Source organism: Watersipora subatra, chromosome 9 (assembly GCF_963576615.1).
Source record: "Watersipora subatra chromosome 9, tzWatSuba1.1, whole genome shotgun sequence".
Classification (NCBI taxonomy): domain Eukaryota; kingdom Metazoa; phylum Bryozoa; class Gymnolaemata; order Cheilostomatida; family Watersiporidae; genus Watersipora; species Watersipora subatra.
The window spans coordinates 33,434,395-33,449,831 of NC_088716.1; the positions used below are offsets into that span (position 1 = coordinate 33,434,395).

Sequence of the window (15,437 nt, forward strand, 5' to 3'; positions counted from 1 at the left end):
GACCTTCTAGCGATTAAGAGGGGCTTGCAAATTAACTTTGAGCATTAAAAGAGTAAAAGTGAAATTCTTCATGCTCAAGATATTTTGTTCCGCAAATCTTCATAGAGGCGACTGCAAGGATTAACTCTATGTAGTACTATATCCATAACACCTAGGTTACTTGTCTAGGCTGTGGGCCTAGACAGGTAACCACACTATCTAACAGCCCACAGGCGCAGATCAATAGCTCACCAAGGTAGAGCTGTAAAAGCATGCACTTGTCTCACACAGAGTACTCTAGTCATATTATTACTGTTTCAAGACATTTGGAGAATGGGAAAGGCGGGCTGGGAAACGGATGACGTGGGCTGGTAAAAATTTGTAAGACAGGCTAACGAATATGAATAGCTTTTCAGAATGGAAAGCATCAAAAGCAAAGAAGTTAGTAGCTGGCTGAGCGTGACGAGGCGAGCGTGACTGATTCGTCAAGTTGAATGCGTGTAGTCATGCGTGTATTCCAAGCTCAGCAACATAATTATGCACAGTTATGGCTATCAATGAAGGGAAGCTGTGAGAGGCAAAGGTAGGTAGTACATAGTAGGTTGGTATAACATAGCACTAACCTGCTGCAGTAGACTAGGAGACTATGGTATAACTTCAGTATATTTAGTAGAATTTACCTTCAACCGCACTCACTGTTGTGGTAAATACTAGTTCCTATCCAAAAAGTCCTGCGGTCGCTGTGCGTGTGTACGGTATAAACGGTAGAAGAATTTCCTATCCTAAAAGTCTCGCAACAACCAGCTTAATCTCTTTCGCTCCAATCTTGCGTGTAATTGATATATAGGTATTGATATATATATATATATATATATATATATATATATATATATATCCTATCGTAATACATAACTGTAATTTATTCAGAATAGTGTATCATCTCCACTTTACTACTAGCCCGAGGTGAGATAAGTAGTTAGTGAGTGGAGCCTTGTTGTAAAATAATAAACCAACACCAAGTCTGGCTTGCATACAGGCTAGACCATCCACAGAGGAAGAGCACCAAGTTCAGCAACAATTGTTATTGAGCTTTGTGATCTCCTTCTGCGAGTTAAAGGGAAATTAGACTTAGAATGGGAACGGAAATTTTTCTACCGTAAATGCCGTATACCGTGGCTATCCCCCAGAACTTTTTGGATAGGAACTAGATTTTTCCCACTGTTGTAGCTGATTTTTTAATTGATAGACTAATGTGAGATGTAGATCTAATACGGTATCAGAAATCTAGATATTGATAGTCTATGGAGTAACATGGAGTGCGGTTATTACTTTGGAGATCTAAATATTGATAGATCTATAGAGTAACATGAAGTGCAGTTATTACTTTGGAGATCTAAATATTGATAGATCTATGGAGTAACATGAAGTGCGGTTATTACTTTGAATATCTAAATATTGATAGATCTATCATCTATGGAGTACCATGAAGTGTGGTTATTACTTTGAAGATCTAAATATTGATAGATCCATGGAGTAACATCTATAGACATTTAATATGGATATTATTTCAAAGCTTTACATATTGGCAGAGCTACAGAGTAACGTGTGGTGTAGATGCTATTTCAGATTTGTTGTATCTGGGTGACCTAGGCCCTATAGAGATCTATAGGTATCTGGGTGACCTAGGCCCTATAGAGATCTATAGGTATCTGGGTGACCTAGGCCCTATAGAGATCTATAGGTATCTGGGTGACCTAGGCCCTATAGGGATATATAGGTATCTGGGTGACCTAGGCCTATAGAGATCTATAGGTATCTGGGTGACCTAGGCCCTATAGAGATCTATAGGTATCTGGGTGACCTAGGCCCTATAGAGATCTATAGGTATCTGAGTGACCTAGGCCCTATAAAGATCTATAGGTATCTGGGTGACCTAGGCCCTATAGAGATCTATAGGTATCTGGGTGACCTAGGCCCTATAGAGATCTATAGGTATCTGGGTGACCTAGGCCCTATAGAGATCTATAGGTGTCTGGGTGACCTAGGCCCTATAAAGATCTATAGGTATCTGGGTGACCTAGGCCCTATAGAGATCTATAGGTATCTGGGTGACCTAGGCCCTATAGAGATCTATAGGTATCTGGGTGACCTAGGCCCTATGGAGATCTATAGGTATTTGGGTGACCTAGGCCCTATAGAGATCTCTGCAATGTAGATCTAATCTCAGAGCTCTTCATATTTTTGGACATCTATAACTATGTGTAGTGCAGCTCTCTTTTCGATTTCTTACTCAATCAACTTTTTTGGCAGAAAGATAACATTTTTACGCTTAAAAGTGATTTTGTAACATCCTAGTTAATAAGAGTTGTTTTCTTACATGATTTAAGGAGTCTGAAGGAGCTTCTAAAATGCTGGAGCTTTATTAGGCCGCCGGTCGATTTATTAGGGCCGTCAGTCGGTTTATTAGGGCTGTCAGTCGGTTTATTAAAACCGCTAGTCGGTTTATTAGGGCCGTCAGTCGGTTTATTAGGGCCGTCAGTCGGTTTATTAGGGCCGTCAGTCGGTTTATTAGGGCCGCCAGTCAGTTGATGAGGGCCGCCAGTCAGTTGATGAGGGCCGCCAGTCAGTTGATGAGGGCCGCCAGTCAGTTGATGAGGGTCGCCAGTCAGTTGATGAGGGCCGCCAGTCAGTTGATGAGGGCCACCAGTCAGTTGATGAGGGCCGCCAGTCAGTTGATGAGGGCCGCCAGTCAGTTGATGAGGGCCGCCAGTCAGTTGATGAGGGCCGCCAGTCAGTTGATGAGGGCCGCCAGTCAGTTGATGAGGGCCGCCAGTCAGTTGATGAGGGCCGCCAGTCAGTTGATGAAGGCCGCCAGTCAGTTGATGAGGGCCGCCAGTCAGTTGATGAGGGCCGCCAGTCAGTTGATGAGGGCCGCCAGTCAGTTGATGAGGGCCGCCAGTCAGTTGATGAGGGCCGCCAGTCAGTTGATGAGGGCCGTCAGTCAGTTGATGAGGGCCGCCAGTCAGTTGATGAGGGCCGCCAGTCAGTTGATGGGGGCCGCCAGTCAGTTGATGAGGGCCGCCAGTCGGTTTATTCAGGCCGCCAGTCAGTTGATGAGGGCCGCCAGTCAGTTGATGAGGGCCGTCAGTCGGTTTATTCAGGCCGCCAGTCAGTTGACGAGGGCCGCCAGTCAGTTGATGAGGGCCGCCAGTCAGTTGATGAGGGCCGTCAGTCGGTTTATTCAGGCCGCCAGTCAGTTGATGAGGGCCGCCAGTCAGTTGATGAGGGCCGTCAGTCGGTTTATTCAGGCCGCCAGTCAGTTGATGAGGGCCGCCAGTCAGTTGATGAGGGCCGCCAGTCAGTTGATGAGGGCCGTCAGTCAGTTGATGAGGGCCGCCAGTCAGTTGATGAAGGCCGCCAGTCAGTTGATGAGGGCCGTCAGTCGGTTTATTCAGGCCGCCAGTCAGTTGATGAGGGCCGTCAGTCAGTTGATGAGGGCCGTCAGTCAGTTGATGAGGGCCGCCAGTCAGTTGATGAGGGCCGCCAGTCGGTTTATTCAGGCCGCCAGTCAGTTGATGAGGGCCGCCAGTCAGTTGATGAGGGCCGCCAGTCGGTTTATTCAGGCCGCCAGTCAGTTGATGAGGGCCGCCAGTCAGTTGATGAGGGCCGTCAGTCAGTTGATGAGGGCCGCCAGTCAGTTGATGAGGGCCACCAGTCAGTTGATGAGGGCCGCCAGTCAGTTGATGAGGGCCACCAGTCAGTTAATGAGGGCCGTCAGTCAGTTGATGAGGGCCGCCAGTCAGTTGATGAGGGCCGCCAGTCAGTTGATGAGGGCCGTCAGTCAGTTGATGAGGGCCGCCAGTCAGTTGATGAGGGCCGCCAGTCAGTTGATGAGGGCCGCCAGTCAGTTGATGAGGGCCGTCAGTCAGTTGATGAGGGCCGCCAGTCAGTTGATGAGGGCCATCAGTCAGTTGATGAGGGCCGCCAGTCAGTTGATGAGGGCCGTCAGTCAGTTGATGAGGGCCGTCAGTCAGTTGATGAGGGCCGCCATTCATACCCTTGCTGTGCTGCTTCTTCGCTTCCCTTCAGTTAATTTCGAGGTCTTTTGGCGTCAAGCCAAAAGACTTACACTACATCTAAGAAATGGAAAAAAATATAAAGGAGCTATTCCTCTCTGGAATCTGTGCAATTTTAACAGGGCTCTGAAGTGGAATGTGTGCATGTGTGAGCATGATAACTTGTGGTACATGTACTTATATTCTATTGTAGAAAGTGACGTCTGCTTGTAGGCCGGTTACATACACTACGGCCAACATGAGTGTAGCGCAGGAAAACAGGTAATACTGTACATTACCCAGCCTAAATACATTTGCGAGCTTTATTATTTGTGAGATTGGTGACTTCTCTGTCGGCTTTTCACTATCACCATAGATAGACTTTTATAATTTGTTATTGAAGTGGTGTCAATTCCTTATTGCTCAGCCATAATGAATGCCCTTGGACTCTGTATTGCCTCGTAACATGATGTGCAACCAGTTTCATTTTACTACATGTGTTTAGTAAGCATACTGAGGGTGTGCTATCATTGGGCTAGATGAGAGACTGTTTGTAAGACTTTTTTTACATGTAATGATGCAAAGGGCTAAATGGTACATAAAAACATCAAAGCGAAGTTAATGCATTTGAGGTGAGTATAAAGCTGTCTGCATATTTTAGGCCAAACAAAACCAAATTTGATGAAGCACTTTCAACGTTATTCAGACTGAAAACAGTGGATTTTTCTAGAATTGCTGAAACCAGACTGAGAAGATGTTTGAATACATTTGACCTCATCTCAATAGGTATGTGAGCATATCCTTGGGCTATATATAGCATACCCTTGGGCTATATATAGCATACCCTTGGGCTATATATAGATAAAGGACATTCTTAGAGCAGCAGATGAGCATACCCTTGGGCTATTAATGTAAATCAAGATATTCAACAATACTATACTACACCTGCTGTTGCAATGAAATATTGATACATTTCACATCATGATTGAATATAAACCCACTCAAGGTATTGTACATACAAAATTTCAGGAGAAGATAACAAGCAGTTTCATGGTTTTTATCATTTTAAATACGTAGTTGCACTAAATTTTAGTCGATTCTATCAGAAAGTATCGGTACTATGCTATCATTTGAAGTGGCCTGACTGCCACGATGTTGAGAGATTGAAATCGACAAAACTTTATCGCCTTGAAAAGGCTAGGAAAAAAGGTGTGCCCAGACTTGCCCAAAATGATGTACATAGTGAGACAGCCAGTCTTTATCTCTGATATTTACAACAGTTATTGCGATAAAAGTCTAGTCCTACGCGGCTCTATTGGTATTTATTTTATTTTGTATTTGCTCATGACAGCTAGAATAAAGTTTTAAATCTAGCTACAGATACATTATTATAAATGTCTCAAACGCCTCAAATAAGTGTACTTAAAAACTTGTCATATGAGTTTCCTCTAAATGCCGTATCTGAGTACCGACTACGATTCGGTCAGTCTACAGTAATTAGGTCGTCGAGTTAACTTATTTTATCATGGCCTTTGTATCAGCGAACTTCTCAGTTGCTACCCACACCAGAAACTAGTTACTAGATAAAATAAGCAAGCTGCATTTTTGAAAAGAATATGTTCGAATATATAACGAAATCAACTGCATCCTTAAAAAGTCATGTATAGTCAAACGTTATTTAGTCATTACTAGTAACAATTTGTAGAAATAAACTTTCTGGTCACATTTGATTAGTTGATTCAAGTACAAAACAAATGGCTTTTTGAGTTGACCAAAATAGTGAACGCAAAACAACGTCAATTTCTTTGAAATCAATGAACATACCTGTTCTAGGAAAAGTTTAGTAATGTAATTCTTGCACACATGGTTGGCGGTTTGTGGACTTACCTGTTTTCATTTAGTAGTGTGGAGCATAAAATTTGAGTAGTTCTTAATATTTGGTCTGTTGGAGTTGAGTTGAGCTATGCATAAGTACCTGTCAATACAGCTCTAATTACACTTCATAAACCCATCTAACAGACAAGATTTTGGCACAGGTGGAAACAGGGCTATGATGTATTCAATATGTTCTGCAAATCATGTTTTGCATTATTTTCAACACTATTATTTTATTATATAATTTTTACAAGCCAAAAAATTTTCATTTCAGCGAAAAGTTTTCATTAAAAACATCCATCCAAGTCGTGGCCACTCGCATAGTTTCAGCTCATATAATAAGACAAATTATTCTACTGCAGTAAACTCAAACTCTGTAGGAGTTTGAGTTCACTGCAGGTAAATGGTCTGTGTGTAAGACAGTAAATCAATGATAGTGATCACCGCTGACAGCACAGCTCCGCTGATGGCGCCACAGAAACATCCTGTAATCCTTAAAACAAATGTAATAAAATGACATTCATCGATATGTTTGCTAACGTGTATCTACTGAAAGCTTTCAATTTGAGCTAGATAGATTGAGAGTATTAAATCACAAAATGAACCAATATTTAACAAAAGCATAAGTACGCCAAGCCGAAAATTTGAAGCTTTGTTTCTGAGAGTTGAAAACGAGAATTGATCAATTCATTTTCCTCACTTTGTACAAGTGAGAAGTATAAATTCTAATCACGAATCTAATTTACTAGCTCAAACTGCTAAAGAAAATTTGAAGCAAATACCATAGCTAGATAAAACAATAAAAAAGTTATGAAACGATGATTGGTGATAGCAAAAAAGTTATAATTTTATCAATTAGTAAATGTATTCATGAGTAGTAAAATTATTACCTTTAGTATATATATACAGTATATATATATATATATATATATATACATAAATATGTATATATATACATATATATATATATACATATATATATATATATATATATATATATATATATATATATATATATGTATATATATATATGTATATGTATATATATGTATATATATATGTATATATATGTATATATATGTATATATATATATATATATATGTATGTATATAAATATGTATATATACTGTATATACTGTATATACTGTATATACTGTATATTCTGTATATTCTGTATATTCTGTATATTCTGTATATTCTGTATATACTGTATATTCTGTATATACTGTATCTACTGTATATACTGTATATATATAGGAGACTCAAAGTTAAAGAGAGATTCACCTCCATTCTCCTATCTTCCTTTGCAGCACAATCTTTAATCACCTGATACTCAGAAAACTCTGAGTCACCTTTGCTGGAACTGGAAACATTGTTAAAATTCTGTTGTTCATCAATAAAACATGTCCATGCAGCGTGCACGAATTTACCTCACGAATAAAGCACCCGTTTGAATCTGAGCGTTTCAAAAAATGATGTCATTCAAACACTTCTCTGGACAGAGCTAGCCTACAATGACAAAAATGACATCAAATTGTAGCTGATGTTTTAGCCTTATAATGCTTTCAATTTTTTGAATGACTTCAATGGTGCAATCACATCTTTAACTCCAACTTGAAAACAACCTTAACTTTATCCGGTTTTGTTCTCATATAGTTTGGTTGGTGTTAGGTATAGGTGTACAGTACAGGTTGGTGTTAGGTATAGGTGTACAGTAGAGGTTGGTGTTAGGTATAGGTGTACAGTACAGGTTGGTGTTAGGTATAGGTGTACAGTACAGGTTGGTGTTAGGTATAGGTGTACAGTACAGGTTGGTGTTAGGTATAGGTGTACAGTACAGGTTGGTGTTAGGTATAGGTGTGTAGTACAGGTTGGTGTTAGGTATAGGTGTACAGTACAGGTTGGTGTTAGGTATAGGTGTGTAGTACAGGTTGGTGTTAGGTATAGGTGTACAGTACAGGTTGTTGTTAGGTATAGGTGTACAGTACAGGTTGTTGTTAGGTATAAGTGTACAGTACAGGTTGTTGTTAGGTATAGGTGTACAGTACAGGTTGTTGTTAGGTATAGGTGTACAGTACAGGTTGTTGTTAGGTATAGGTGTACAGTACAGGTTGTTGTTAGGTATAGGTGTACAGTACAAGTTAGTGTTAGGTGTAGGTGTACAGTACAGGTTGGTGTTAGGCATAGAATATAACATACCTGATGTCAATGTAGGGGAAAGCTAGGAATGAGTATAATATGAGTGAAGAGGAACCATTGATTACTTGAGCAGGTATAGGGAGCACTCTAGGCGCTGGTGTATACATTGTAACTGGAGAAGTTGCCAAACAACAATCTGGACCTTCAGTTGTCATCTCCTTTCTCATAGCAGCTACGGCTTCTATACTCGCTGGTTTGTTTTATTGTATTTAATATACATAATATTTAATATACATCATACATTGTATGCGATGTTCTAATATACATCATACATTGTATGAGATGCTGTAATATACATCATACATTGTATGAGATGTTCTAATATACGTCATACACTGTATGAGATGCTCTAATATACATCATACATTGTGTGAGATGTTCTAATATACATCATACACTGTATGAGATTCTCTAATATACATCATACATTGTATGATATGCTTTAATATACATCATACATTGAGTGAGATGCTCTAATATACATCATACATTGTATGAGATGCTGTAATAAACATCATACATTGTATGAGATGATTAATATACATCATACATTGTATGAGATGTTTTAATATACATCATACATGATATGAGATGCTCTAATATACATCATACATTGTACGAGATGTTCTAATATACATCATACATTGTGTGAGATGTTTTAATATACATCATACATTGTATGAGATGCTGTAATATACATCATACATTGTATGAGATGCTCTAATATATATCATACATTGTATGAGATGTTCTAATATACATCATACATTGTTTGAGATTGTCAAATATAAAGATGCTAGCTACACATGTATCCTATTGCTCAACGCAAATACAGTACTGAAATTTCAGCTAAGCTTGAAACGTTGAGGTGTTACATGTGGTCTGTATCTACTGTTTCTATACACTCACAGATACATCTTTTTATCTACACTCATAGATACATCTTGTTTTATGCACTCATTGATACATCTTTTTACAGGGGTTTGCTATGCAGAGTTTGGAGCTCGAGTACCGAAGTCAGGTTCTGCTTATGTCTACACATACGTGACTGTAGGGGAATTCATGGCCTTCGTAGTTGGCTGGAATCTGGTACTTGAGTATGTCATAGGTTGGTTAATAATTACTAAACTATGTATACTTCACCGACATTGATAGACATAGAATAAACACAGACATTGATAGACATAGAATAAACACAGACATTGATAGACATAGAATAAACACAGACTTTGATAGACATAGAATAAACACAGACATTGATAGACATAGAATAAACACAGACATTGATAGACATAGAATAAACACAGACTTTGATAGACATAGAATAAACACAGACATTGATAGACATAGAATAAACACAGACATTGATAAACATAGAATAAATGCAGACATTGATAGACATAGAATAAACACAGACATTGATAGACATAGAATAAATGCAGACATCGATAGAAATAGAATAAACACAGACATTGATAGACATAGAATAAACACAGACATTGATAGACATAGAATAAACACAGACATTGATAGACATAGAATAAATGCAGACATTGATAGACATAGAATAAACACAGACATTGATAGACATAGAATAAACACAGACATTGATAGACATAGAATAAACACAGACATTGATAGACATAGAATAAACACAGACATTGATAGACATAGAATAAATGCAGACATCGATAGAAATAGAATAAACACAGACATTGATAGACATAGAATAAACACAGACATTGATAGACATAGAATAAACACAGACATTGATAAACATAGAATAAACACAGACATTGATAGACATAGAATAAACACAGACATTGATAGACATAGAATAAACACAGACATTGATAAACATAGAATAAATGCAGACATTGATAGACATAGAATAAACACAGACATTGATAGACATAGAATAAATGCAGACATCGATAGACATAGAATAAACACAGACATTGATAGACATAGAATAAACACAGACATTGTTGGACATAGAATAAACACAGACATTGATAGACATAGAATAAACACAGACTTTGATAGACATAGAATAAACACAGACATTGATAGACATAGAATAAACACAGACATTGATAGACATAGAATAAACACAAACATTGATAGACATTGAATAAACACAGACATTGATAGACATAGAATAAACACAGACATTGATAGACATAGAATAAACACAGACATTGATAAACATAGAATAAACACAGACTTTGATAGACATAGAATAAACACAGACATTGATAGACATAGAATAAACACAGACATTGATAAACATAGAATAAACACAGACTTTGATAGACATAGAATAAACACAGACATTGATAGACATAGAATAAACACAGACTTTGATAGACATAGAATAAACACAGACATTGATAAACATAGAATAAACACAGACATTGATAGACATAGAATAAACACAGACATTGATAGACATAGAATAAACACAAACATTGTTGGACATAGAATAAACACAGACATTGATAGACATAGAATAAACACAGACATTGATAGACATAGAATAAACACAGACATTGATAAACATAGAATAAACACAGACTTTGATAGACATAGAATAAACACAGACATTGATAGACATAGAATAAACACAGACATTGATAAACATAGAATAAATGCAGACATTGATAGACATAGAATAAACACAGACATTGATAGACATAGAATAAACACAGACATTGATAGACATAGAATAAACACAGACATTGATAAACATAGAATAAACACAGACTTTGATAGACATAGAATAAACACAGACATTGATAGACATAGAATAAACACAGACATTGATAAACATAGAATAAATGCAGACATTGATAGACATAGAATAAACACAGACATTGATAGACATAGAATAAACACAGACTTTGATAGACATAGAATAAACACAGACATTGATAGACATAGAATAAACACAGACATTGTTGGACATAGAATAAACACAGACATTGATAGACATAGAATAAACACAGACTTTGATAGACATAGAATAAACACAGACATTGATAGACATAGAATAAACACAGACATTGATAGACATAGAATAAACACAAACATTGATAGACATTGAATAAACACAGACATTGATAGACATAGAATAAACACAGACTTTGATAGACATAGAATAAACACAGACATTGATAGACATAGAATAAACACAGACATTGATAAACATAGAATAAATGCAGACATTGATAGACATAGAATAAACACAGACATTGATAGACATAGAATAAATGCAGACATCGATAGAAATAGAATAAACACAGACATTGATAGACATAGAATAAACACAGACATTGATAGACATAGAATAAACACAGACATTGATAGACATAGAATAAACACAGACATTGATAGACATAGAATAAACACAGACATTGATAGACATAGAATAAACACAAACATTGATAGACATTGAATAAACACAGACATTGATAGACATAGAATAAACACAGACATTGATAGACATAGAATAAACACAGACATTGATAGACATAGAATAAATGCAGACATCGATAGAAATAGAATAAACACAGACATTGATAGACATAGAATAAACACAGACATTGATAGACATAGAATAAACACAGACATTGATAGACATAGAATAAATGCAGACATCGATAGACATAGAATAAACACAGACATTGATAGACATAGAATAAACACAGACATTGTTGGACATAGAATAAACACAGACATTGATAGACATAGAATAAACACAGACTTTGATAGACATAGAATAAACACAGACATTGATAGACATAGAATAAACACAGACATTGATAGACATAGAATAAACACAGACATTGTTGGACATAGAATAAACACAGACATTGTTGGACATAGAATAAACACAGACATTGATAGACATAGAATAAACACAGACTTTGATAGACATAGAATAAACACAGACATTGATAGACATAGAATAAACACAGACATTGATAGACATAGAATAAACACAGACATTGATAGACATAGAATAAACACAGACATTGATAGACATAGAATAAACACAGACATTGATAGACATAGAATAAATGCAGACATTGATAGACATAGAATAAACACAGACATTGATAGACATAGAATAAACACAGACATTGATAGACATAGAATAAACACAGACATTGATAGACATAGAATAAACACAGACATTGATAGACATAGAATAAATGCAGACATCGATAGAAATAGAATAAACACAGACATTGATAGACATAGAATAAACACAGACATTGATAGACATAGAATAAACACAGACATTGATAAACATAGAATAAACACAGACATTGATAGACATAGAATAAACACAGACATTGATAGACATAGAATAAACACAGACATTGATAAACATAGAATAAATGCAGACATTGATAGACATAGAATAAACACAGACATTGATAGACATAGAATAAATGCAGACATCGATAGACATAGAATAAACACAGACATTGATAGACATAGAATAAACACAGACATTGATAGACATAGAATAAACACAGACATTGATAGACATAGAATAAACACAAACATTGATAGACATTGAATAAACACAGACATTGATAGACATAGAATAAACACAGACATTGATAGACATAGAATAAACACAGACATTGATAAACATAGAATAAACACAGACTTTGATAGACATAGAATAAACACAGACATTGATAGACATAGAATAAACACAGACATTGATAAACATAGAATAAATGCAGACATTGATAGACATAGAATAAACACAGACATTGATAGACATAGAATAAACACAGACATTGATAGACATAGAATAAACACAGACATTGATAAACATAGAATAAACACAGACTTTGATAGACATAGAATAAACACAGACATTGATAGACATAGAATAAACACAGACATTGATAAACATAGAATAAATGCAGACATTGATAGACATAGAATAAACACAGACATTGATAGACATAGAATAAACACAGACTTTGATAGACATAGAATAAACACAGACATTGATAGACATAGAATAAACACAGACATTGTTGGACATAGAATAAACACAGACATTGATAGACATAGAATAAACACAGACTTTGATAGACATAGAATAAACACAGACATTGATAGACATAGAATAAACACAGACATTGATAGACATAGAATAAACACAGACATTGATAGACATAGAATAAACACAGACATTGATAGACATAGAATAAACACAGACATTGATAGACATAGAATAAATGCAGACATTGATAGACATAGAATAAACACAGACATTGATAGACATAGAATAAACACAGACATTGATAGACATAGAATAAACACAGACATTGATAGACATAGAATAAACACAGACATTGATAGACATAGAATAAATGCAGACATCGATAGACATAGAATAAACACAGACATTGATAGACATAGAATAAACACAGACATTGATAGACATTGAATAAACACAGACATTGATAGACATAGAATAAACACAGACATTGATAGACATAGAATAAACACAGACATTGATAGACATAGAATAAACACAAACATTGATAGACATTGAATAAACACAGACATTGATAGACATAGAATAAACACAGACATTGATAGACATAGAATAAACACAGACATTGATAAACATAGAATAAACGTAGACATTTATCTAGAATAGTCCCACCAACCGAGTCAAATATTTAGGGGTCTCCGAGTCAAGTAATTTTGATGAACACAAGAACTTTAAATACACTATTTTAATGTTCCCTAGGTTATGTACTTCTTAGGAGTAGATAGATGGGTATGGGCCAAAAGGGGATTACTTAAGTGGCATTGTAGACCATATGATATATAGATGATAGGTCAAAGGGGATTCTCCTAATTGGCATTGTTGACCATATGATATATAGATGATAGGTCAAAGGGGATTACTTAAGTGGCATTGTTGACCATATGATATATAGATGATAGGTCAAAGGGGATTACATTGTAGACCATATGATATATAGATGATAGGTCAAAGGGGATTACATTGTAGACCATATGATATATAGATGATAGGTCAAAGGGGATTACATTGTAGACCATATGATATATAGATGATAGGTCAAAGGGGATTACATTGTAGACCATATGATATATAGATGATAGGTCAAAGGGGATTACATTGTAGACCATATGATATATAGATGATAGGTCAAAGGGGATTACTTAAGTGGCATTGTAGACCATATGATATATAGATGATAGGTCAAAGGGGATTACATTGTAGACCATATGATATATAGATGATAGGTCAAAGGGGATTACATTGTAGACCATATGATATATAGATGATAGGTCAAAGGGGATTCTCCTAATTGGCATTATAAACCACAAAGTAATAGATTATAGACACAAAGTTTTATATGACCTTTACACTCAATACTTTTTCAACCGGTGTTTGCACTCAATAACCTTTGTACTCAATGACCCCAATTTTTGTCTCAAGTTTGAGGTGATGATAAGAAAGTTAAAATTACTAATAATATAAATAATAAAGAATTAATTTTTATGAAAATAAAATTTAGGATATACGGGTACAACGGTCATTAACCACATATTAGCCGAACCCCCATATAGTGTAGGCCTACTACTCGAGCCAAATACTTAGATTACGTATAACTTATAATTAATAAGAATGGATAGCAAGATAGCAAATGATATAGAATATAAAGCGACTGCTGAGCCGATATACAAATTAGCTAATTTAATTCAAACCACCCCTTCACCATCGCATCAATCAACTCCTAGCCAAATAGATACAGCTCGTAGACCGTGACAGTTTGCAATGAAGATACAGTGCGCTCTCAGAAGGCGATTACCCTGATATACGATTTTTTCACCTTTCGAAGTTGAACATGGTGCTTTTTTTACCTCACCATACGAATCTTATTTTACCATACGAATTCAACAAAAATTCACCCGAGTTCAAATTCGTCAGTCGGTTTGCTTATTACGTACGCGAAACTAATAAAGACACAGAAATGCTGTTTGCCGAAAATATTTTCACAATGCCTAAAGGAGACATGATGACTGATTTTTCTCAGTTCAGATATTCTCATGTGTAGAACTGTAATATTTTCCTTTTGAAACAGTAGAACAATTGGAGTTGCGATTCTTCAAACAGAAGTACAGCGGTTAGACAACTTCCGTTAACTTGCTAACAAAAATTCACGTAAACAGCATCGTTCGAGCTTTTTGCCGAGTTGAGTTGAAAAAGGTTTTAAACAGGTCCGCTAAAAGTTATAATGAAAGCGAAGACAGAA

At 36.2% G+C, this 15,437-nt stretch overlaps 2 protein-coding genes across 3 annotated transcripts in view; both read left to right on the forward strand.

Annotated features, from left to right (window-relative positions):
* Nucleotides 1-312: 312 nt before the first annotated feature.
* Nucleotides 313-4,072, forward strand: LOC137404984 (autotransporter adhesin UpaG-like). The gene is made up of 2 exons (XM_068091212.1): nucleotides 313-342; nucleotides 2,552-4,072. Exons 1-2 carry the CDS (start codon nucleotides 313-315, stop codon nucleotides 4,070-4,072), a joined length of 1,551 nt encoding a protein of 516 aa, XP_067947313.1.
* Nucleotides 504-15,437, forward strand: part of LOC137404704 (cationic amino acid transporter 2-like) — a 65,457-nt gene continuing 50,523 nt past the window's right edge. The window contains exons 1-5 of one of the 2 annotated variants that reach the window (XM_068090937.1): nucleotides 504-562; nucleotides 4,249-4,316; nucleotides 4,696-4,820; nucleotides 8,183-8,302; nucleotides 9,089-9,217. In XM_068090937.1, the coding sequence (XP_067947038.1) occupies nucleotides 4,294-4,316; nucleotides 4,696-4,820; nucleotides 8,183-8,302; nucleotides 9,089-9,217 (397 nt within the window). In that variant the 5' untranslated portion in view covers nucleotides 504-562; nucleotides 4,249-4,293. Of the gene's footprint in view, nucleotides 563-702; nucleotides 827-4,248; nucleotides 4,317-4,695; nucleotides 4,821-8,182; nucleotides 8,303-9,088; nucleotides 9,218-15,437 lie in introns of those variants that run through there. The other variant, XM_068090938.1, reaches the window with a different exon arrangement.